This window comes from Mobula hypostoma, chromosome 5 (assembly GCF_963921235.1).
Source record: "Mobula hypostoma chromosome 5, sMobHyp1.1, whole genome shotgun sequence".
Classification (NCBI taxonomy): Eukaryota; Metazoa; Chordata; class Chondrichthyes; order Myliobatiformes; family Myliobatidae; genus Mobula; species Mobula hypostoma.
The window spans coordinates 113,095,423-113,121,541 of NC_086101.1; the positions used below are offsets into that span (position 1 = coordinate 113,095,423).

Below are 26,119 nucleotides of genomic sequence, written 5' to 3' on the forward strand. Positions count from 1 at the left end.
TATGGGTTTCCTCCGGGTGCTCAGGTTTCGTCCCACAGTCCAAAGATGTATGTTGGTAGGTCATTGTAAATTGTCCTGCGATATTAAATTGGGGGATTGCTGGGCTCGAAGGGCTGGAAAACCCTATTCCACGTTGTGTGTCAATAAATAAATATATTAGAAGAACATAAGGTGGGGGGTAATTTTTTTTACACAGAGAGTGCTAGGTGTTTGGAAAACCCTGCCAGGGTAGTAGCAAAGGCAGATACATTAGGGACATTTAGGAGACCATAAGACATGGGTGCAGAATTAGGTCATTCGGTCCATCAAGGCTGCTCCGCCATGGCTGATTTATTATCCATCTCAACCCCATTCCTCTACCTTCTCCCTGTAACCTTTGATGCCCTGACTAATCAAGAACCAGTCACCCTCTTCCTTAAATATACCCAATGGCTTGGCCTCCACAGCCGTCCGTGGTAACGAATTCCTGAGACTCTTAGATCGGCAACATGAATGGTAAAAAAAAATGGAGGGCTCTGTGGGAAGGAAGGGTTAGTTTGATAGGGGTTAGGTTAAAAGGTAGGCACAACGTTGTGGGCCGAAGGGACTGTGCAGTGTCATAATGTTCTATGTTCCAAGTCGACACGTAGCCATGTGGAAAACAAACACAAGCACATATGCGTTGGGCCAAATGGTCTCTTTCTCTGCTAAATGCACTTGGTATGCAGAGTCTGTGAATCCCCAGCTGTGAGGTTGCAGCACTACCTGCTGTGCTTCAGTGCTGCTCTCTGCAGCCAAGCAAGGACCACCTGTTCAGGCACCCTTGACTGTGTTACAATGTCAGGCCTGGACAACATACAACCAGCTGGTCGATGCTGCAGTTTCACACTGGTGACTTGGTGCTTTTCCCTGTGTTGAAAACCTAATTGCCTGTGACTGAAAGGTTGAAAGCTCCCTATAAATAGCTTCCCAGCAGGGGACTCAGCACTCCACTGAGGGTGGTTTCAACATGTTAATAAAGCGATCAGCCTCATTTACATGGGCTAATATTTGTTTAGCTGCTTGACTCCCATAATTACAACATATGGGGACCCAGAGTCTGATATAAACCCTTTAAAGCAGTAAGCGGGATTGTCTTCCTGGTAAAAGTACAAGCCATCAAATAGTAGTCTAATATCTGTCTACTCTGGGGTGAGACCAAGTGGAGAGGATAGTTTTATGATATAGGGTAAAGGGGGGGGAGAGGTCACTTGAGAGGTTCTGCCCCATCGAGTGAAGGGGTTTGGTTCCAGAGCCTCCAAAGAGAGATCTGAACCGTAGAGGGTTAGAGTCAGTGTCACACAGCATGGAAACTAGCCCTTTGGCCCAACTGGTTCCTGCTGACCAAGATTCCCATCTTGGACAGTCCTATTTGCCTGCATTGGCCCTTTTAAACCTTTCCCATGGAGTCAGAGATGGCTACAGTACAGAACCAGGCCCTTCAGCCCATCTAGTCTGTGTTGAACCATTAATTCACCTCATTCCATTGACCTGCACCCAGACCATAGCCCTCCATATCCCTCCCATCCATGTACCTATCCAAATACTCTTGTGTTAAAATTGAACTCGTATCTAACACTTTTGATGGCAGCTCATTTAACACTCTCACCACCATCTGATTGAAGAAAATCTTCCTCATATTCCACTTAAACATTTCACCTTTCACCCTTATCTCAGGACCTCTAGTTCTAGTCTCACCCAACCTGTCCAAGTACCTTCTAAATGTTGTTAAAGTACCTGCCTCAACCACTTCCTCTGGCAGCTCTGTCCATATTGACCACCCTTTGGTGGAAAACATTGACACCTCAAATTCTTTTAAAATTTCTGCTTTCTCACTTTAAACCTATGCCCTCCTGTTTGTGATTCCCTTAACCCTGGGGGGAAAAAACTGTGTGCATTCACCCTGTTCTTGCCCCTTGTGTTTTTATGCACCTCTGTGGATGCACCCTCATCCTCCTACTTCCAGTGCTGTGGAAGGTTGCTGACAAGGGAACACACACCAGTCCTCATAGAGAGATCAGAAGTGGAGAGAGTGAGCAATTTCAAGTTCATAGGTGTCAATATCTCTGAGGATCTAACCTGGACCCAACATATTGATGCAGCTACAAAGAAGGTACGACAGCAGTAATATTTCATTAGGAGTTTGAGAAGATTTGGTTTGTCACCAAAAACACTGGCAAATTTCTACAGATGTAGTGTGGAGAGCATTCTGACTGGCTGCATCATTGTCTGGTATGTCGGGGTGCTACTGCACAGGATCAAAGTAAGCTTCAGAGAGTTGTAAACTTAGCTTCATCATGGGCATTGTCATTAAGGACCCCCATCACCCAGGTCATGCCCTTTTCCCATGCTACCATCAGGGAGGAGGTACAGAAGCCAGAAGACACACACTCAATGATTCAGGAACAGCTTCATCCCCTCTGCCATCCGATTTCTGAATGGACATTGAACCCATGAACACTACCTCACTACTTTGTTTATTTCTTTTTATTTTGCACTACTATTTTAATATTTATATTTGCTGATGACACTAAACTAAGTGGAAAAGCAAATTGTACAGAGGATGTGGAGAATCTGCAGAGGGATATAGATCGGTTAAGTGAGTGGGCCAAGGTCTTGCAGATGGAATACAACGTTGGTAAAAGTGAGATCATCCACTTTGGAAGGAATAATAGAAGAGCAGATTATTATTTAAACGGTGAAAGATTGCAGCATGCTGTTGTGCAGAGGGACTTGGGAGTGCTTGTTCATGAATTGCAATAAATTGGCTTGCAGGTACAGCAGGTTATTAAGAAGGCAAATGGAATGTTGGCCTTCATTGCTAGAGGGATTGAGGTCATGCTACAACTATAAAGGGTACTGGTGAGGTTACTGTGTGCAGTTCTGGTCTCATACTTGAGGAATGATATACTGGCTTTGGAGACAGTGCAGAGGAGGTTCACCAGATTGATTCCAGAGATAAAGGGGTTAACCTATCAGGAGAGATTGAGTTGCCTGGGACTGTACCCTCTGGAATTCAGAAGAATGAGAGGGGATCTTATAGAAACATACGAACTTTCGAAAGGAATAGATAAGGTAGAAGTAGAAAAGTTTCCATTGGTAGGTGAGACTAGAACTAGGGGACATTGCCTCAAAATTCAGGGGAGAAGATTTAGGACGGAGATGAGGAGAAATTGTTTTTCCCAGAGTGTGGTGAATCTGTGGAATTCTCTGCCCAGGGAAGCAGTGAGGCTTCTTCACTAAATATATTTAAGAACTGTTAGATAGATTTTTACATAGCAGGGGAATTAAGGGTTATGGGGAAAAGGCAGGTAGATGGAGCTGAGTTTATAGACAGATCAGCCGTGATCTTAGTGAATGGCGGGGCAGGCTCGATGGGCCGGTTGGCCTACTCCTGCTCCTATTTCGTATGTTCTTACATTTACTGTAATTCACAGTTTTTTTCTCTGTGTCATTATAAATTGTATTGTACTGCTGCCACAAAGACAACAAACTTCACGACATATGCAGGTGATATTAAATCTGGTGCTGATTTTGATTGGGAGAGGTGGGTGTAGTTCAGGGGAAGGTTGGACCTAACTGGGGACAGGTCTAGTTTTGGAGATGGGAGAGTGTGTAGTTAAATGAAAACCAGGCCTGATTAGTGGAGATTGTGTTGACTGTGGGTTGTCTTGATCAGTGGAGGTTTGGAGAGAGCATGGTGAAGAACATAATATAGCATAAAAACAGGCCCTTTGGTCCATCATAAACACAAAATAATCTGCAGATGCTGGGGTCAAAGCAACACTCACAACACACTGGAGGAACTCAGCCGGTCGGGCAGCATCCACGGAAACGATGAGTCGACGTTTCGGGCCGGAACCCTTCGTCAGGACTGAAGAGGGAAGGGGAAGAGGCCCTATAAAGAAGGTGGGGGGAGGGTGGGAAGGAGAAGGCTGGTAGGTTTCAGGTGAAAAACCAGTAAGGGAAAAGATAAAGGGGTGAGGGAGGGGATAGGCAGGAAAGGTGAAGAAGGAATAGGGGAAAACACAATGGGTAGTAGAAGGAGGTGGAACCATGAGGGAGGTGATAGGCAGCTGGGGGAAGGGGCAGAGTGACATGGGGATAGGGGAAGGGAGGGTCCCTCCCTTCCCCTATTGTGAAACCATGGCGGAGAGGAAGTTTCCTGTGGTGGGGAGTTTAAGACCAGAGGACACAGCCTCAGGATAGAGGGACATCCGTTTAGAAAAGAGATGAGAAGAAATTTCTTTAGCCAGAAAGTGGTGAATCTGTGGAATTCATTGCCACAGGCAGCTGTGGAGGCCCAGTCTTTACGTTATTTAAGGCAGAGGTTGATAGATTCTTGATTTGTCAGGGCTTGAAAGGATATGGAGAAAAGGCAGGAGATTGGGGCTGAGAGGGAAAATGGATCAACCATGATGAAATGGTGGAGCAGACGGCCTAATGCTGCTCCTATACTTTATGGTCCTCTTGGAAACCAGCAAAGAGGAACGATCTTGTAGCGATTTTAAAAAAACTAAATCGGAAATTGGTGGTGTAGAGATTAAATTAGCATTCTAATAACGTCCCAATTAGCAATCTGGTTAGCAACGTAACAAAGTTAGTGTATTTAAACTGTCTAATAAGTTACAATTAACAGTCAACAAAAAAAAACAATGACCAATAACTCACGCTCCACTAGATTAAACTAGACAACTAACAAAATGAGAACGCGTAACTATACTCATTCGCTTCCACCGCGCCCCAACCCACATGACAGATTACCATAATAAACGCGCCACAAGCTACAATGCAGACAGAAAATAGGTACGTGGCCCCAAAGGACAGAATAAATTCATGGCTTCTACACCCCTCTCACCTTAAATGCATATGCTGTAGTATTAGATGTTTGGACCATAAGATATAGGAGCAGACTTGGGCCATTCGACCCAGCGATGCTGAACAAATTAGTTTTCTCTGGAGCAGCAGAGACTGAGGGGAGGTCTGACAGAGGTTTCTAAGATTATGAAAGGCGTCGATGAGTTGGCAGAGAGTATCTGTTTTCCAGGGTAGAAGTGTCTAACAGCAGAGGCCATGCACTGAAGGTGAGAGGGGGGAGGTTCAAAGGGGATGTGAGGGGCAAGTTTTTTACTCAGAGAATGATGGATACCAAGAATGTTCTCTCTGGTATGGTGGTAGAGGTAAATACATTGGAGGATTTTAAGAGACGTTTGGATAGGTACATGGATGTGAGGAGGATGGAGGGATATGGACATGCTGTAGGTAGGTAGGAGGAGTTAGTGTTTATGTGTTTTTGATTTGCTTCACTGGTTTGGCAAAATATTTGGGCCAAATGGCCTGTTCCTTTTCTACAGGTCTCCCCTCAGCCTCCGACACCGTAGGCAGAACACCCCAAACTTACATGTTCTCCCTGTGACTGTTTGGGTTTTCCCCTACCTCCCAAAGATGTGCAGGGTGGTGGGTTAATTGTTTGTTGTGCATTTTCCCCAAGTGTGTAGGTGAGGAGTTGAATCTGACAGAATACAACAGAATTACTCTAAGGTCAGTGTAAATGGGTATTGAATGGTTGGTGTGTCCAAAGGGCCTCTTTCAGTGCTGTTTGGTGCATCATTAAAAAACAGTGGAAACCAGATTAAAACACACACCCGCACCGCACCCACACCCACCCACCTGGAGGAACTCAGCAGGTCTGCACCAGGGAGCTGTGAATGCTGGGAGAGGCATGTTGTTTCTGGCCCTAGAGATGGGCTTATGGAGCACAGGCATGTAAACGTGAGGCTTCCGTCAGTCAAGTGTCATCAATGGATGTTGTGTCCTAGCTGTGTAGATAAGCAAGCCTGGGCATACGATATGGCGAGCAAACTCCTGCTCATGTAGCTAGCTGCCCCTCTCCACGCAGCTGATGAACCCAAAGGAACAGTAGATACCGATACAGTTTGACATCAGGAGTTGCCAGTCAGCGTTGAACAAAACATAGGACTGCCTTAGGGACTCCAGCTCTGGACTTTTCTCTCGGGGTTTACTCCTGAAGCCTTTCCCTTGAGTGGGTATAGCCGCAAGGCAGCAAAGGTTTGAGATCAGAGTTTTCCTTCTCCTAGATGAGCTGCCAGCTATGGCTGATGAGCCCCATCTGCTCGAAGCGACTGGTTTTAAGGTGCCAGTAACCCGCCTTTGCCCCTTCTCCTATCAGTAGAAATGGAAACACCGGTAGTAGCTAAACTACACGTGAAGGCCAGGAGCTGGGCTTGGTTGTCAGAGGCTACTTGAGGCACATGCCATTGGGAGTACTTAAGAGGTAGTGGGAGCTTAATCCCATTACCACTCCGGCTATAACAACCTTAAGGAGCCCTCAGACATGTAAATAAAACTGACCTTATGCAGCACCTATAATCAGACAGGGGCACAGGCTGCCGAGACAGGGATAGTCCCTCTCTGCCTAATGTGATGGGGGCAGTCTGACCAGTGCTGGTATCTGTTGAACAGGTCCAGACCTGCATCCTCAGGAGAATGGTGACCTGAGCTCCGACCTTCGGGAGACGGAGCACCCTCCCAGGAAGTGCGACGTCATCGTGATCTCGGGCCGGAAGGAAAAGTGCGAGGCAGCTCGTGAAGCATTGCTGGTAGGTCATACTGTCAGCCAGCCCAGGTCATAGCTGAAGAAACCAAAGGCCCACTGTCCTGGCTCCAGTATCTCACCGGTGCTTGAGAGTTTGAAAGTGTCTTTGGCTGGGGTCCTGTCACCTTTAAGGCTATTCTGAGATTCCTGGGGTACCATCATGTAAAGATCGAATAGAGATAAAGATTAAAGATTAGTTTTATTTGTCACATGTACATCAAAACATGCAGTGAAATGCATAATTTGCGTCAATAACCACCATAGTCTGAGGATGAACGTGGGGGTGGTGGGTGAGGGGCAGCCTGCCAGTGTCATCACGCTTCCAATGCCAACAACTCACTCGTCCTACGGGCATGTGTTTGGAATGTGGGAGGAAACCGGAGCACCTGATGGGAACCCAGTGGTCACAGGGAAAAAGTACAAACTCCTTACAGACAGCAGTAGAATTGAACCTGGGTCGCTGGCACTGTAATAGTGTTACGCTATTGTGCTGCCCTGTACTCATTCCCCAGGGACACCCACTTGGGGACGTAACCTTGGAAGATGGCCAGGCAGAGCACAAGGTTGGAAAACATGGTCATTTTCAAACAGGACCTACTCGGCAAGGCCCAGGGCAGACTGACGAGGAGATTCCTAAACCTATCTTCCTTCCATAACAGTTGCCAAAAACCAGGAGCGTTAGAGGTAAAGTGTGCCACTTAGAGGGTAGGCCCCTAAAATATTCAATGAGGGTCTGTAATCTCTTGCCTTCTTTGTGTACATGGAATACAGACTCATCAAGGTCCAGGACACCATGAGCCAACAAAAATCAGTTGTCAAAATTGCTGAGGAAGACTCCTGTAAAGAACGATCATCTCTGAAAGCTCCTCTTGCTAGTTGTGTGATGGGATGTAGAGACCTCTCTACTCTGTGCTTTGAGATTGTGAAAGGACAGTATAGAGGGAGTTTCACTCTTTATCTGACCCTGGGAGTTTGTGATGGGACAGTGTAGAGGGAGCTTCACTCTGTGTCTGACCCCGGGAGTGTGTGATGGGACAGTGTAGAGGGAGCTTCACTCTATGTCTGACCCTGGGAATGTGTGATGGGAGAGTGTAGAGGGAGCTTCACTCTATGTCTGACCCTGGGAATGTGTGATGGGACAGTGTAGAGGGAGCTTCACTCTATGTCTGACCCTGGGAATGTGTGATGGGAGAGTGTAGAGGGAGCTTCTCTCTGTGTCTGACCCTGGGAGAGTGTGATGGGACAGTGTAGGGGGAGCTTCACTCTATGTCTGACCCTGGGAGTGTGTGATGGGAGAGTGTAGAGGGAGCTTCTCTCTGTGTCTGACCCTGGGAGAGTGTGATTGGACAGTGTAGAGGGAGCTTCACTCTGTGTCTGACCCTGGGAGTGTGTGATGGGACAGTGTAGAGGGAGCTTCACTCTGTGTCTAACCCTGGGAGTGTGTGATGGGACAGTGTAGAGGGAGCTTCTCTCTGTGTCTGACCCTGGGAGAGTGTGATGGGACAGTGTAGAGGGAGCTTCACTCTATGTCTGATCCATTCTGTCCTTACCCTGGGTGTAGTTTCAATTTGAGAAACAGTCTCCTGTCACTGCTTATCTGCTGAACATCAAAGTAATATGGCGTGTGTGTTTATTCAGTGAAGAACAATCCTTTAGACTGAACCTGATGCAGTTCTTGTATTGCCCAGGCCCTGGTCCCTGTTACTGTGGATCTTGGAGTTCCATTTGACCTGCATCGATACATCATCGGGCAGAAAGGCAGCGGCATTCGCAAGATGATGGAAGAATACGAGGTATGTACAGAATGCACAAGGTTGGAAACCAGTAAAGCAATTATTATTGTCACTTACATATATACCAAAGTAGGGCGCAAAGCTTATCTTTACACTTTTCATACAGATCAAATCATGGCAACTGCTCTGCACATAACCACAAGAAACCGCAGCGTGTTTTGGACACAGCTCAGCACATCCCTCTCTCTGTACGCTGGGTGCTTGTGGGTCTTTTTTTAATGGGTTCTTTTGAGTTTCTTTGTTTTGTGGCAGCCTGTTAGGAGATGAATCTCAAGATTGTGTAATGTATACGTACATCGATAATAGATGTACTTTGAATTATGTGACGTCAAGAGTCCATCTTAAGGGGCAAGTGAGCTATATATAGTAAGTCTTAAAACAGGTAAAAGTTGTCCTTGAGCCTGCTGGTATGTGCTTTCAGGCTTTTGTATCTCCCCTGATGGGAGAAGGGAGAGTGGGTAGAGGGTCTTTGATTATGCTCTCTGCTTTAATGAGATGGTGAGACCTGTCGACAGAGTCCATGGAGAGGAGGTTGTTCCCTGTGATATGCTGATTTGCGTCCACAGCTCTCAACAGTTTCTTGCGGTCATGTGCAGACCAGTTGTCATACCAATCCATTACCTGTCCAGACCGTATATATTCTATGGTGCATCAATAAAAATTGGTAAGGGTTGAGGGGCCTAGCACCCAATACACTTAAAGCAGTGTATTTAGACTGGATGGAAGGAAGTGATGACCTGTGATGGACTGAGCAATGCTTACCACTCTCTGCAAGTTCAGCCGGTCAGAGCAGTTACCACTCCAGGCTTTCCACCCATGGCCTCCCAGCTTCATCGCCCTTCCCCCACCCATCTGGCTTCACCCTATCACCTTCTAGCTTGTTCTTCTTCCCCTCTCCCTACCTTTTTATTCTGGCATCTTCCCCCTTCCTTTCCACTCCTTATTGAAGGGTCTCAGCCTGAAAGAGTGACTGTTTATTCATTTCCATAAATCCTGCCTGTCCTGCTGAGGTCCTCCAGCATTTTGTGCGTGTTGCTCTGGATTTCCAGCATCTGCAGAATCTTGTGTTTACAAGATACAACCCATCTATAGCAAACCTGTAAAAGTTCAAGAGAATCACTTGTTGTTGCTCGTTCTGAATCCTGGAACTCGCTCCCTATCGTGGGAGTGTCTCATCCGTTACACTCTCAGTGTCGAAACGTGAACAAAGTCACCAGAGAGACACTTAAGCTATTGGATATAGAAGTGTTTTATTCAACAATAACGAGCAGCAGGCATCATATTGAGACCCTTCGGAGGAAGAGGCCTGTTTGATACGATATTGCATGATCTTTTATATGCTGAAGATCAAAGGACAATTCTATAGTTACAATATCTCTACAATGCTTCCTTTGAATTTCATACACCTTTCACACCTCCTCATTCGCACCCTCTCCCCAGAAACCCGACATGAATGTTAATCAGCATTGTCTGGCTTTTCAATTAACTGCTGTCCACTGCTCCAGGAAACAGGGCTGCATTTTAAATTTAATCTTCAATCCACATTCATGTCTAAAGATTGATTACTGAAGTTAATGTTTACTCTATACCCTAATTCCAGAATATGTCTGAACATAATCAGCAGCAGCAGTTCAGGAAGGCAGCTCATTACCACCTTCCCAAGGGCAGCAAATGCAGGCCCAGTTATGTATGTACAAATTCCCTAAAGTGGATTTTAAACAACTGTTTGTCTGAGGGAGCATGATTTCCGGGGGTGCCAAGATAGAAAAGAGGGATTGCTTTGCTGACAACTGGCATGGAGTTTGATGGGCAGAATAGCACTTTCTCACAAGGTTTACACACAAAGAATGCCTTGGTGTCGGCCCAATACGTCGACTGTACCTCTTCCTATAGATGCTGCCTGACCTGCTGCGTTTTTGTGTGTGTTGCTTGAAATTCCAGCATCTGCAGATTCCCTTGTGTTTGGGTTCTCACAAAGTTTGCCATTATATTGACTCGTCCTGCACAGCAGCACCACCAAGTGGCTTGTGGTCACACTGCAGCCATTTATATTCCAGATCTGATCTCTTCAAGACTCATCTGCCCAAGACTCAGAATCAGAATCAGGTTTATTATCACTGGCATATGTCGTAAAATCTGTTGGGTTTTTTTTGACAGCAGTACGGTGCAAGGTGTAAAAATAAACTGTGCAAAAAATGGAGTAGTGTGTTGGTGTTCATGGGTTCGTAGACCGTTCGGAAATCTGATGGCAGAGGGGAAGACGCTGTTCCTGAATTGTTGAGTGTGCAATTTCATGCTCCTGTACCTCCTCCCTGATCATAGTAATGAGAAGAGAGTATGTCCCAGATGGGGAGGGTCCTTAATGATGGATGCTGCCTTTTTGAGGTAGAAATGAGAAGAGGGTATGTCCCAGGTGGTGAGGGTTGAAAGGTTACAGAAGTGTAAGTGGTGGTTGATGGGTCAGCACAGTCTCAGTGGGCCAAAGTGCCTGTTTCTGTGTTGTGTCTCTCTATAGCTTTATTTAGATCAATTATGTTGGATGGTCCGCAGGCCACTTGGTGGTGCTACTGTCAGGGCAAGGCAGTATAATAGCACCAGGATCTTGCCTGGACTGTAGAAACTTTAGTGATGGGGATTGATTTGACATTCTGGTCTTGTTTACCCTGTTGTGAAGGAGGCTAAGGGGTGACCTGAAGGGTATAAGATTAGGAGAGGCAACGATTGGATCAATAGAAGTATGGACTTTGTCTACACTTTTCACTGCCTCATTAAAGACCCCACCTACCCTGGACATTGTCTCTTCCCTCTCCCATCAGGCAAAAGATACACAAGCCTGAAAGCCCAAGCCACCAGGCTCAAGGACAGTGTCTGTCCCACTGTTATCAGACTCTGAATGGACCTCTTGTACAATAAAATAGATCCTTGCCTCACAATCTACCTAGTTATAATCTTGCACCTTATTGTTTTCCTGCACTATACTTTGTCAGTAATTTGTGCACTTTATTCTGTATTCCATTGTTGTTTTACCTTGTTCTACCTCAATCCAATGTGTAATGATTTGATCTGCATGAACAGTATGCAAGGCAAGCTTTTAACTGTATCTTGATGCAAGATTATGTATTGCACTGTACGGCTGACCCCCCAAAAAAACAAATTTCATGACATATGAGTGATGATCTGGGTCTCTATTGTGGACTAAGAGTGGGAAGGGGGCAGGGAGAGGGGAATCATGGTTGGGGAAAGGGGGAAGAGAGGGGCCGGGAAGCACTAGAGAGCTATTCTGTAATGATCAATAAACCATTTATTTGGAATCAAATGACCTGGCCTGGTGTCTCAGGGCTGGGTGCGTCTGTACCCGCACCACCCCCTGCCCTTGGGACTCCTTCTCTGCCACCTGTCCCACACCCCTCCCATGGCACTCCACCCTCACCATTCTCAACAAACATGGCTCCTGCCAGATTTGGAAACTCACTCTCCACTCCACATTTATAAATACAGTACTGTGCAATAGTTGTAGGCACCCTAAGACTTTTGCACAGTGCTCTATCTGTGACAATAATAAACCAATACCCATATTAAAACCGGAGGACAGGGGTTTAAGGTGGGAGGACGGAGTTCTAAAGGGGATCTGAGGGATAAGAAAATGGTTGACATGTGGGAAATGCCCCTATCAGATCAGATACAATCACAATATGTAAACAGTATTTAGGCACCACTTATGGGCACATGCACTGGAGAATGCTATCTTGGTACTACCCTCGTTGAGGTGTGTAACATCAACTAGACAGTAAGCCAAACTCCATTCGAAGATGACAGGAGAGTCAGGATGTAGTCTCCTAGCTCCTTGGCTTTATTGCAGACTTGATGGTGGCATGACGTGGTGAACAAGGAGTGAAACTGAAAAGCAACAAAGTACAGTGCAATTACCGCTTCTTACAATTACACAAGTAAATATACACAGATAAGTAAGAACTTAGTTAAGTTTCCTCCAGCTAAATATTATAAGATTCTGACAAGTAAATACTACAATTAACTAATATATCTGAACTATTAGCATCTGGGTTAGTGTCTAATAAACTCAAAAATAACTTCTATTTAGCAAAATCTTCTTTTGCTGGGTAAACAACGGGTAGAAACTTCTTTAACTCCTAACATAAACCTCTGGCTTTTTGCCAATCAAAATGCTTTCCTACTTCCTAATACAGGTCTGAAACTGCTCATTTCAAAATAAAAGCTCAAAAACAATCATTTGCCTCAAGGGCAGAATAAACCAAGTATGCGGAATAAGATGGACAAAGCGGGCTTGGTGTGGGCGTTGTGGTGGGCCGATAAACCTGCTTCTGTGCTGTATCGGAATCAGGTTTACTGTTACTAACGTGTTATGAGGTTTGTTGCTGTGCAGCAGCAGTACCTTGCAAGGCATAAAAATTACTATAAGTTACGAAGATAAATAGTGTAAAAGCAGAGTGGTGAAGTAGTGTTCATGGATCATTCAGAAATCTGGTAGCCTGGGGGATAAAGTGTTCCTAAAGCACTGAGTGTGGGTCTTCAGGCCCCTGAAGGTAGTGCTCTGTGACTCCCTGATCATGACTCAGTTACTCTAAATTTACTCAGTGATCTAGCAAACACCTTCTGCCTCTGCCTTTTGCAGGTGAATATCGCGGTACCCCCTCCAGACCAACAGTCCGATGTCATCAAGATCACCGGCTTGACGGCCAACCTGGAACGAGCTCGGGCCGGGGTCCTGGAGCGGGTCAGAGAGCTGCAGGCGGAGCAGGAGGACCGGGTAAGTCCCCAAACCCCCAGCTGCCACACCTGGCCTGGTAGAAGTAATCACAGTAGCTCCAAGTTAACCAGGTTTATAGTGTGTGTGTGGGGGGGGGGGGGAGAGAGATAATGCTCTGACACATGTTGATCATCATTCAATGTACAAGCCCCTGCCCGAATGAGCAGCTCCCTCTCAAAAGTCCTGAGAGGTCTCGATGGGTGGATATGGAGTGGAAGTTTTCCCTTAGAATCTAGAACTAGACATCAAGCCACATTTAATATTGCTGTTTACATAGTAAGTACACGTATTCATGCACATTTTGTTCCATATCTCTATTGTAACCTCTGATTTTATATTTTATATAATTCTTTGTTCCTTATAGTTGTTACACGTTGGTGCTTTTTGTTGCATGTTGTACCAACACACCACAGGAAATTACTAATACATGTAAATGTGGGTGGAGAATAATTCAAATTCAAATTTAATTATCATTCAATGATGCATGAATACAGCCAGTCGAAACAGTGTTCTTCTGGGGCCAAGGTGCAAAACATACACAGCACATTCAAAATAGCAAGCCGAAAAACACTGTCACGTTAAAAAAAACTATATATAAGCGATATGTCAGGCAAATTGATAGAATGCACACAATCCAGCATGTCATTCCATCGACTGAACATTGGAGGGCAGCACCAACAGGAGAGGCCTGCCCCCAGTCAAGCACCGTCACCATGCTACTCTGTCTCCAGCATCTCCTCTCCTGGACTGCAGCAGTAGGCAAGCCTGCAGCTTGGTGCCCCCGCCTAGTGGACTCACTACAACTGAAGCCAGGCAGCTCCCCCACTGCCTGTCGTGTCACCAAACAAGGGAAATAGGCCTAAGGCATCTTACATTATCAATGTCCAACAGGGTCTTGCGATCATAAGAGAAATATCCAAGGCAATCACCCACAAATAAAGTTAATCCTTGATCCTTGAAAATAAGGGGCCACCCTTTTAAAAAGCTGAGGTGAATTTTCTATCTCTGAGGGCTGTCGTCTTACTGTCCTCCTCAGAAGCGGGTAGAAGCAGAGCTTTGTGAATCTTTTTAAGGCAGTGATCAATAGGTTCTTGATGGAGGGAGTGGGTAAAAGGATGGCAGAGGCTGCTGCTAGACTATCCAAGATTGAACTGAGTAGTTAACTCCTCTCCCTGATTTGTACATTTGTCTCTGTTGAGGCACGCAGGGCCCCCGCAGTGCAGGAGCTGGTATCAGGAAAAGTAAATAGTGAATCACGGATGTTGAAGGACTGGTTCAAGTATCAGCCTTAAATGTGTGTCGTAAGGAAGGGAAGGGTGGAGATAGAGTGGTTTTGTTCATTCATTATGTGCTGCTTCTGCAATGTGGGTGATCATGGTCTTTCTGTGGCAAGTTTTTCTTCAGAAGTGCTTTGCCATTGCCTCCTTCTGGGCAGTGTCTTGACAAGATGGGTGGCCCCAGCCATTATCAATACTCTTCAGAGATTGTCTGCCTGATGTTAGATAACCAGGACTTGTTATCTGCACCAGCTGCTCATATGACCATCCACCACATGTTCCCATGGCTCCACCCTGACACCCATAGAGTGGTTTGGGACATGAATTCCATAACATCTGGATCTGGTAGCTCAAGGTTTTACTGCTATGTGGTTTCTCACTGCTGGGGAAGATGATGGGCATAGAATCAGTCATCCAACTCAAGGGGAACTGGAGATCCCTCATATCAGATAATACAGCTCAGGAGCTGGTCCTTTGGCCCACCATATTTGTGCTGTGTATGATGCCAATTTAAACCGCACTAATGCCTGTGAATGGATTATAACCCCTCCATTCCTTGCCTGTTCAGGTATGTCTAAGTGCTTCCTGTGTCACCTATCAAACAAACTCTGCCTCAAAACTATTCGAAGTCTCTGCCTCCACTGTCTTTTGAGGAAATGACAGAACATGTGGCGTCACTCGCGGACAGCTTCCATCACATCATTAGGTCGTGTCAGTCGTTAACACAAATGACGCATTTCACTGTATGTTTCGATGTGCATACGATCAATAAATAATCTGAATCTGATTGATTGGTCATTGTAATTGTGATTAAATTGAGGATTGCTGGCTGTTGCAGCCCAAAGGGCCAGAAAAGCTGATTCCACACTGTATGTAGAAAGATAGATTAGAGATCGATCTGTTACTACCTTGAGATTAATTTACTTGCAGGCATTTGCAGTAGAACAAAGCAATACAATAGAATCAATGAAAAACTACACGTAAAGACCGACAATGTGCAAAAGAAGACAAACTGTGCTAATACAAAAGAAAACAATTAGATATAGTAAATAAAACTGAGAGCACATGTTGTAGTGTCCTTGAAAGTGAGTCCCTAGGTTCTGGAATCAGTTTTAGCTTAGTGTTGAGGTGAGTGAAGTTATCCATGCTTGTTCAGGAACCTCCTCCCCCACCCTCTTGGTAACGTTGCGATATTTCCTCTAGGCTTTACGGGGCTTTAAGCTGACCATCTCAGTCGATCCCAAGTACCACCCAAAGATCATTGGAAGGAAAGGAGCGGTCATTTCGCAGATTCGGAAAGATCATGATGTGAACATTCAGTTTCCTGACAAAGGCGATGAAAATCAGGTAACCCTGGACTGGTGGTAACACTCCCCCATTGCTACAGAGGTTTGATTGAATAAGTTTTTGCATACAGATACATCTTACCTTTGAGGAGGGTGTGTTGGTTATCCTCGGAGCAAAAGGGGATAAAAGTGCACAAAATTATGAAAGATCTCCACCTTCTACCTTGCTTCTCTTATTTATGTCCCTCTTTGTCTATAACCTACCTGTCATCCATCCCATTCCCCTACCTGGCATAACCTGACTGTCACCTTTCACCCCTCTTTAGTCTATAATCCCCATTCTCACCACTCCTCTTTTCCCCCTTTTACTGCCTGCTTCCCCTCTCCTCTCTCAGCCCTGGTGCAGGGTTTCAACCCGACATGACTATTCCTTCTCCACTCCCCCCCCCCACCCCCAGCAGATATCTCTTGACCCGGTGAGTTCCTCCATTGTTTATTGAGCCAGATTATTGGGCTTCTACTGTACTGCAAAGTTCAAAGTAGAATTTCAGCTGTAAATTTTATTATCAAAGTGTATATATGTCACCACTGAGATTCATTTTCCTGTGGGCTTAGTAACTATAACAGGATCAATGAAAGATCAACCAGAGTGCAGAAGACAACAAACTGTGCAATTGCAAATATAAATACATAGCAATACGTAACAAGAACATGATATTGTGAGATAAAAGAGTCCTTGAAAGTGAAATCATTGGTTGTGGGAACATCTCAATGGATGGGCAGCGTAGTGTTGCTTCTCCAACCTGAGTGTGGCCTCATCGCTGTAGTTGAGGAGGCCACGGACTGACGGTAGCCTCTAACATAATGGCATGAACATTGATTTCTTGAACTTCTAGTAATTGCCCCCCTTCACCATTCCCCATTCCAGTTTCCCTCTCTCAGCTTTTCTCCGTATCTGCCCAACACCTTCATGTGGTGCTCCTCGCCTTCCCTTTCTTCCATGGTTTTTTACTCTCTCCTATCAGATTCCCCCTTCTCCAATCCTTTATCTCTTTCATGAATCAACTTCCCAGCTCTTTACTTCACCCCTCCCTCTCTTCCAGTTTCACCTATCACCTGCTGCCTTGTACTTCTTCCTCCTGTCCCCCCATCTTCTGACTTCTCTCTTCCTTTCCAGTCCTGATGAAGGGTCTTGGCCTGAAACACTGACTATGTACTCGTTTCCATAGATGCTGCCTGACCAGCATTTTGTGTGTGTTGCATAGTCTCTGACATTTTGATTGCACCAGTATGTTAGACCTAAGAGAGATACTCAGAGCTGAGAAATCAGAATTATAAACAGATGATATTTTTGTGTTGGAGCTACTTTATAAGGTACTCTTAAAAGAGAAAAGTCATAAGAGGCCACTGTGTTAGCAAACAGAATTTGATACCTAGCAGCACAGGGACATTACTCAGAAATCTGAGGCAGATGAGAAGAAAAGTTGAGTTTTAGGAACACTCCTCAGACTGTGAGGGAGGTTTGAAGAGGGAGAGAGGTGACAAGGGGTCAGTCAGGGGTCCCCGAACAAGGCCTGAGCAGCAGCCTTGGGTGAGTGAAACAAGGGAGCAGAAGTGACACAGCAAAGGGTCAAAAATAAGAACAAACATTTTTAAAGACAGCCTATTAGTGGCCAGGCAGATGGACCACTGGAAATCAGAAATAATAACAGAAATATAGACAAAGCTCATTCACAAATGTAGACATTCCTCATGGAGGGATCAGAAATGGAGAGAGTGAGCAATTTCAAGTTCCTGGGTGTCAGTATCTCTGAGGATCTAACCTGGACCCAACATAGCGATACTGCTACAAAGAAGGCAAAACAAAGGCTATATTTATTAGGAGTTTGAGCAGATTTGGTTTGTCACCTAAAAAACTCAAAACCTTCTACAGATGTACCATGGAGAACATTCTGACAGGCTGCACCACCCTCTGGTATGGGGGGGACGCGCAGTGGTTGAGACTACTGCACAGAATTGTAAGAAGCTACAGAAAGTTGTAAAATTAGTCAGCTCCATCATGGACACTAGCCTCTGTAGCACCTTAAGACATCGTCAAGGAGCAGAGCCTCAGCAAGGCAACATAATAACGGACCCCCATCGCCCTGTTCTATTGTTAACCATCAGGAAGGAGGTACAGAAGCCTGAAGGCACACACTCAGCAATTCAGGAACAGCTTCTTCCCCTCTGCCATCCGATTCCTGAACGGACACTGAACCCATGAGCACAACCTCACTATTCTTTCTGTTTTTGCACTATTTAATATACATATATATCTACTTACTGCAGTTAATTGATTTATATCTCGATCTATCATTGTATTGCTGCTGCATAGTTAACAAATGCCACCACATATGCCAGTGATATTAAACCTAATTCTGATTCTGTACATTCAGTGGGTCAGTATGCACAGGGCAGACTGGGTCAATGACCTCCCATCTCAGCTAGTCCAGAGGGTGCCTCTAAAAGCATAGGCTGTTTGAAGGCTGGTCTCACAGGTTCACCTTTCTCCAGGAGAGAGCGCAGAGTCAGAGCAGCAACCTTTCCCTTAACCTTGGCAGGACAAAAGAGCTGGCTGTTGACCTAAGGAAGTGGCGGAGGTGAGAAGGAGTGAGGGAGGGCACAACCCTGTTCTCCTCAGTGGAGTTGCTGTAGAGTTGTTAGACAGCGACAAGTTCCTTGGCGTTACGTCACCAGCAGCCTTTCCTGATGTGCTGATCAAGAGAGCATATTAGAACATTCACTTTCTTAGGCATCTGAGAAGGTTTGGCACGTTTACAAGGATTCTGTCGAATGCCTACAGTCATCCTATAGAAGTAATCTGAAGGGCTGCACCTCCACCTGGTATGGGAACTCTCTGCTCTTGACTGTCTGAACCTAAAGAGAGTGGGAAACATTGTCCAATTCATGACAGACCCATCATTTCCTTCCACCCAGTCCAGCTTCACTATGTGCTACTTCAGAGAGGCAAACAATATCATCAGGGATGCCTCCCACCCTGACTGTTCCCTTGCAACACACAGAAAGTGCTGGAGGAACTCAGAAGGTCAGGCAGCATCTACGGAAAAGAGTAAACAGGGCCTTTGGGCTGAGGCTGAGAGGGAAGAGGGTGAGATGCCTGAATTAAACGTTGGGGGGTGGGGAAGGAAGCTGATAGGTGAAGCCAGGTGGATGGGAAAGGTCAAGGGCTAGAGAAGAAAGAATCTGATAGGAGATGAGAGTGGACCATAGGAAAAAGGGAAGGAGGAGAGGGCCCAAGAGGAAGTGATAAGCAGGTGAGAAGTAAAAGGTCAGAGTAGGGAATAGAGAAGCGGAGAGGGAATTTTATTCACCGGAAGAAGAAATCAATATTCATATCATCAGTTATTGGAGGTTACCCAGACGGAATATAAGGTGTTGCTCCTCCACCCTAATTTTGGCACAAGAGGTGGCTGTGGATTGGCATGTCAGAATGCGAAGTGGGAATTGGTATTAAAATGGCCATTCACTTTTTTCTTTCCTACTTTCTGGTGACGATATGGGAGCTTGAAAGCCCAGATGTCCCAAACTCAAGGACAACTTCTCCACTGCCTTCAGATTCCCGAACTAGTTACCCCTTTCACGTCTCCTTCCCAGGGACGCTGTCATGTTCTTGTTCTCTGAACCCTATCTTTATCACTTATGCTGTTACTGTTATTTACCATTTTCTTTTGCACTACCTCAGACTCCACTACAATCTCCGCACCATTCTGCTATTTAGCACTGATTCCTGTATTTAGTATTGTAGTTTTATTTTTTCTATTGTTTTTTGTTTCTTATATTCATTATTGTTACATACATGGTTTACTCCCTGAGCTTCACATGAGCAAGAAATTTCATTGACAACCATCACCATCATCATCACGTGCTGTGTCGTATGACGTGGGCGATCATGGTCTTCCATCTCTCTTTAATCTGAGTAATTCGAATAAGCTCTTCAAAACCTTTGTCTGTCCAAACCTTGATGTGACTCATGAATGTCATGGCCTGTCAACCCCGACTTTTCCTTCTATCATATTTGCAAGATGTTCAAGCTTCTCTTTCCACAATACATGTCCTAGAAATTCCAGCTGTTGTTTCCTGAATCTGAATCAGATTTAATATCACCGGCATATGGTGTGAAATTAGTTCTCCTTGCAGCAGCAGAACAATGCACTACATAATAATAGAGAGAAAAAATGTGAATTAGTGTAGGTATGTATGCTGTATATTAAATCATTAAATTAAATAAATAGTGCAAAAATAGAAGTAAAAAAAATATTGAGGTAGTGTTCGTGGGTTCAATGTCCATTGAGAAATTAAATGGCAGAGAGGAAGAGGCTGTTCCTGAATCATTGAGTGTGTGCCTTCAGGCTTCTGTACCTCCTCACTGAAGGTAGCAGTGAGAATAGGGCATGTTCTGGGTGATGGGGGGTGGGGGGAAGTCACCTTTCTGAGGCTCTATTCCTTGAAGATGTCCTGGATACTACGGAGGCCAGCGCCCATGATGGAGCTGACTGAGTTTACAACTCTCTGCATCTTATTTTGGATCCTGTGCAGTAGCCCCCTCTTCCCCACCCCTATACCAGTGATCGATGGAATATGACAATAAGCTAATCTAATCTGTTTATGACATCCTGACCCCATCACCCAGGACTTGCCCTCTCCTCACTGCTACCATCAAAGAGGAGGTACAGGAGCCTAAAAGCACACACTCAACAGTTCAGGCACAGCTTCTTCCCCTCCACCATCAGATTTCCAAACAGACAATGGACCCATGAACACTACCTCACTATTTTTTTTTACTGTTTTTGCACTACTTATTTAATTTTTCCCTGGATTTCTTCTGTAGTTTCTAGTATGTTTTATGTATTGCACCGTCCTGCTGCCGCAAAACAACAGATTTCACACCATTTGTCAGTGATGCTAAGCCTAATTCTGACTCTGACTGGATTCCTGGACCCATTGCCTGGATGGCCCACGTGAGAATCTGATGGGCAGATTCCCAACTGAGCTGACCCGAGTAAGTTTCCTCTTCCTGCAGGAGCTGATCACCATCACAGGCTACGAGAGAAACACCGAGTCTGCTCGGGACGCCATCATGAAGATTGTCGCCGACCTGGAGGAGATGGTCAGTGAGGATGTAAACCTTGACCATCGGGTGCACGCCCGCATCATCGGGGGCAGGGGCAAGGCCATCCGCAAAATCATGGAGGAGTTCAAGGTGAGATTCCAGGTTCACTAAGAGTGATGGCTCCCCCTCACAAGGTGCTGTCTGTGACTTTGACCCTGAATTTTAGGTTTAAATATTGAGTTTTAAACTCTGAGATTTAAACATGTTAGGTTTATGGAAAAGGAAATCTTTTCTTTAAAAGATGCAAAATATAAGGATCTACAGAGAAATATAAAGCACAAAAGATACAGAAGTCTAAAAGCACGTACCATCAGGCTCAAGACTAGCTTCTATCCCACTGTAATAAGAACCAAATGAGGGGAAATGGTTAATTACAAAGGCGAGATACTGGAAATCCAAAGCAACGCCACACAAAATGCTGGAGGAACTTCGCAGGCCAGGCAGCATCTATGGAAAAGAGTAAACAGTTGACATTTCTGGCCGAGACCCTTGTTCAGGACTGAGGGGCGAGGGGATGAGCTGCCTGAATTAAAAAGTTGGTGGGAGGGGAAAGAGGCTAGCTGCAAGGTGGTAGGTGAAACCAGGTGGGTGGGAAAGGTCAAGGCTGGAAAAGAAAGAATGTGATAGGAGAGGAGAGTGGACCATAGGAGAAAGGGAAGGAGGAGGGGACCCAGGGGAAGTAATAGACAGCTGAGAAGTAAACGGTTAGCATGGAGAGTAGAGGAAAGGGGGATTTTTGTTCACCAGAAAGAGAAATCAATATTCATGCCGTCAAGTTGGAGGTTCCCTAATACAATAAAATGGAGTCTTTACCTCATTATGATCTTGCACCTTATTGCACTGCACTTTCTCTGTAGTTGTTACACTTTATTCTGCATTGCTTACATGGGCAACAGCTTGCTGTTCATATCATACTGCCCAGGCTTGTGTATCTAGACAACTAGGATACAACATTCATGTCAACCCTGACCAACGAAGGCCTCGTCTCATCTCATCTACCGAGGTACAGTCTCGTCTTGTGTATCGTTCCTACAGATCAGATCATTACACAGTGCATTGAGGTAAAACAATAACAATGCAGAATAAAGTGTAACAGCTACAGAGAAAGTGCAGTGCAGGCAGACAATAAGGTGTAAGATCATAACAAGGTAAATTATGAGGTCAACAGTCCAATTTATCATGCAAGAAGTCCATTCAAGAGTCTCAGAATCAACATCAAGTTTAATATCATTAACTTATGACATGAAATTGGTTGTTTGCAGCAGCAGTACGGTACATACTATAAATTACAACAGGAAATATATATTAAAAATTAAGTAGTGCAAAAAGAGAGGGGAAAATTTTGAGGTAGTGTTCATGGGTTCATAGTCAATTCAGAAATCTGATGGTGGAGGGGAAGATTGGTATCTGCTTTCAGGCTTTTGTATCTTCTGCCTGGCAGAAGCTGAGGGAGGAAGGTCAAGCCATGGTCTCGCTGAATTGTGGATGAGGCTCGTGAGGCCGTGCAACCCACCCCTGCTACCCACCCCTTAACACGCGACCCCCTGACCCAGCGCTTCATTGGCGACGCTCCCGCTGTTTCCTTGCAGGTCGACATCCGGTTCCCGCCGCCCGGCTCAGATGACCCAAACCGCGTCACAGTGACTGGGCTACCCGACAATGTCGATAACGCCATCGATCACCTTCTCAACCTGGAGGAAGAATATGTAAGTCCCCACTTGCTCGCTGAGATTTCCCTGTCAGACCAAGGATCTCTGACCGCAGCCCTGGGGTGGGGCATGAGGCTGTGTAAACGAGTTGTGAATGCAGATATTGTACTTACAGTGGAGTTTCTTGGCACATACACAGTTACACTAAAACCCAACTTGCAGCAGCATCACAGGCACAACATACACAAGAAAAACTGACATTAAACATAAATTATACACAATTATGCAAGAAAGTATTAGAACAACAAAAAGCCATTGGTGTAGTTTGAAGCGGTCATAGTCTTTGCCATGCTGAGGCAGTGATTAGGGTGTAGGTTGGTTCAAGAAGGAAATGGTTGACCGTATGATGAACGTAGGAGTGGATTGAGGCCATTCAGCCCACTGAGTCTGTTCCGTCATGGCTGATTTATTTTCCCTCTCAACACCATTCTACTCCCACTATCGGAAGCATCCTCTCCACATCCACTCTATTCAGACCATTCAATATTCGGGAGGTTTCAATGAGGTCCTCCCCTCAGTTTTCTAAACTCCATCAAATACACACCCAGAATCGTCAAATATTCCTCACGCATTAACCTTTTTATTCCCAGGATCATTCTCATAAACTTCCTTTGGACCCTGTCCAATGCCAGCATTGAAGGGACGGTAGCTGTTCTTGAACCTGGTGACATGGGACTAAAGGCAGATGTCTCATGCACGTTTCTGTATAAAATTCACATCCTCAGTGTAAGAAGGACTGCATGAAGCAAGCGTGCACACAAACATATGGAGCTTAGGTTAGATAACCATCCAGGAGTGAGGTTGTAAGGGGCATATTAGAGAGATAAAATCAGGTTTATTATCATTCACATCTCTTGTGGCAGCAGTACAGGGCAATACTTAAAATATTACTATGTTACAGAAGAAGTATATAAAAATATTCTGCCACAGAGCAAAATAATGAGGCAGTGTTCATGGACCAGTCAGAAATCTGATGACGGAGGACAAGAAGCTGTTCCTAAAACATTGAGTGTGTGTCTTCATGCCTCAGATAGAGTGGATGTGAAGAGGATGTTTCCTTTAGTGAAGGAGTCCAGGACCAGAGGGTACAGCCTCAGAATAGAGAGACGTCCATTTAGAACGGAGAGAGTGGTGAATCTGTTGCCACAGGCAGCTTTAGAGGCCAGATCACTGGGTGCATTTAAGGCAGAGGTTGGTGGGTTCTTGATTAGTCAGAGCGTGAAAGTTTATGGGGAGAAGGCAGGAGAATGTAGTCGAGAGGGAAATGGATCAGCCGTGATGGATTGGTGGAGCATTCAATGGGCCAAATGGCCTAATTCTGCTCCCGTGGTCTCCGACCTCCTTCCTGTTGTTCGTAATGAGAAGAGGGCCTGTCCTGGGTAGGGGCCATGAATGTGTGGTGGTTGATAATTCCAGAGAAGCTCTGGTGAAACTAGTTATGAGCAGTGCTGAAGTGGGGAGAGTCAGTAAAGAGGAAGAGTAGAGAGGATAGTGGGAGGTAAAGAGGGGGTTGAAATGGAATATAGTCACTGGTGCCACTTGTTTGGCTGTGATATATCTTCCCCGTCAGTCTACGTATTTCCACAGCACCAAAGCCCTTTCCAAAGCAAGAGGGCACAGGTTTAAGATGAGAGGAGGGATTTTTAAAGGGGATTTGAAGGAGGAGGGGTTTTTTTTTACACAGAGAGAGGTTGGTATCCAGAACATGCTGCCAGAGAGATGTCAGCATGAGATACAGTCTCTATGCTTAGGAGGCATTTAGACAGACACTTAACTAGGCAAGGTGTCACCTCCCTGTATAAGGCAGCACAGCGGTGCCTCCACTTCCTGAGGAGATTGAGGCGAGCAAGAACCCCCCCCCCACCCCCACCATCTAACTGAATTTTACAGGACGTTACTGAAAGTGTCCTGACGTGCTGCATCTCCATCTGGTATGGGAGCAGCCGAGTGTCGGACCGGAAGTCCCTACAAAGGACTGTGAGAATGGCCTACCTATCATCTATTAGGGACATTTATCAGGTGTGCTGCGTTCTCAGGCCCTTAGTACCATATTATAATGCATAAAGACAAGAACGGTCAGGATGGGAAACTCAAGCAACACACATCAAAGTTGCTGGTGAACGCAGCAGGCCAGGCAGCCTGCTGGGAAGAGGTACGGTCGACGTTTTGGGCCGAGACCCTTCGTCAGGACTAACTGAAAGAAGATCTCTAGTGTTTGAGGATGGGAAACTGTTTCTTCCCTCAGGCCACTTAGCTTCTGAACTTCCTGCATTCGATGTATCACCGGTTAGCCTGTTTTGTACCCTACAATATTTCTGTACCCTACAACTCTTTACTTGTTTATTTCTGCATAATTCATTTGTAGATTTAACTCTTTCTTTCCTAAGGTATTGCATGTTAGTGCATTACTCTCTGGTCCAGAGAAACATTGTCTCAGTTGACAGTATTCATGTATTATAGTTAAATGACAATAAACTTGACTTGATATAGACCTAACGTAGCAAATGGGATAAATGTAGATGAGCACATGGGCTAGCATGAAAACAATGGGCTGAATCAGTTTTTCTGTGCACTGTGACTCCAACTTTGTGAGACTCTGCTGTCATTCACAGCAATCCCATTTCCCTGTAACCCATTCACGCCACATTCCCATCAACTCCCCCCAGACTCTACCCTTCACCCACACTCTAGACATCTTACAGGGGGCAATTAACTCACTGACCCCACACATCTTTAGGGAGTGGCAAGCCTATATACAGGTATACAGTGGCTGCTTTATTAGGTACACCTGCTTGTTACTGCAAATATCTAATTAACCAATCATGTGGCAGCAACTCAGTGCATAAAAACATGCGGACATGGTCAAGAGGTTCAGTTGTTGTTCAGACCAAGCATCAGAATGGGGAAGAAATGTGATCTAAGTGACTTTGACTGTGGAATGATTGTTGGTGCCAGATAGGGTGGTTTGAGTATCTGAGAAACTGCTGATCTCCTGGGATTTTCATATCCAGTAGTCTAGAGTTTACGGAGAATGGTGCGATAAACAAAAAAAAAACACATCCGGTGAGGAGCAGTTCTGAGGGTGAAAACGCCTTGTTAATAAGAGAGGTCAGAGGAGAATGTCCAAACTGATTCAGGGTGACAGGAAGATGGCAGTAACTCGAAGAACCACACTTTACAAGAATGGTGTTCAGGAGAGCATCTCTGAATGCTCAACACATCAAACCTTGAAGTGAATTGGTCACGGCAGCAGAAGACCCACTAGATTCCACACCTGTACCCAATAAAGTGGCCACAGTATATGTCACATAGGTTACACATATATTTTATATTAAGATATATGTAGCATGTATATAAACCACAGGGTGGTGAATCTGTGGAATTCATTCCCACAGAAAGCTGTGGAGGACAAGACACTGGGTATATTTAAAGTGGAGGGTAATAGGTTTTTGATTAGTTATGGC

At 45.2% G+C, this 26,119-nt stretch overlaps 1 protein-coding gene across 7 annotated transcripts in view; it reads left to right on the top strand.

Moving 5' to 3' along the window:
- Positions 1–26,119, top strand: part of LOC134346925 (vigilin-like) — a 269,588-nt gene that overhangs the window by 237,402 nt on the left and 6,067 nt on the right. For all 7 annotated transcript variants that reach the window (XM_063048789.1, XM_063048785.1, XM_063048790.1 and 4 more), the window contains 6 exons: positions 6,502–6,638; positions 8,323–8,427; positions 13,079–13,213; positions 15,694–15,837; positions 20,857–21,036; positions 22,536–22,652. In XM_063048789.1, the coding sequence (XP_062904859.1) occupies positions 6,502–6,638; positions 8,323–8,427; positions 13,079–13,213; positions 15,694–15,837; positions 20,857–21,036; positions 22,536–22,652 (818 nt within the window). The remainder of the gene's footprint in view (positions 1–6,501; positions 6,639–8,322; positions 8,428–13,078; positions 13,214–15,693; positions 15,838–20,856; positions 21,037–22,535; positions 22,653–26,119) is intronic.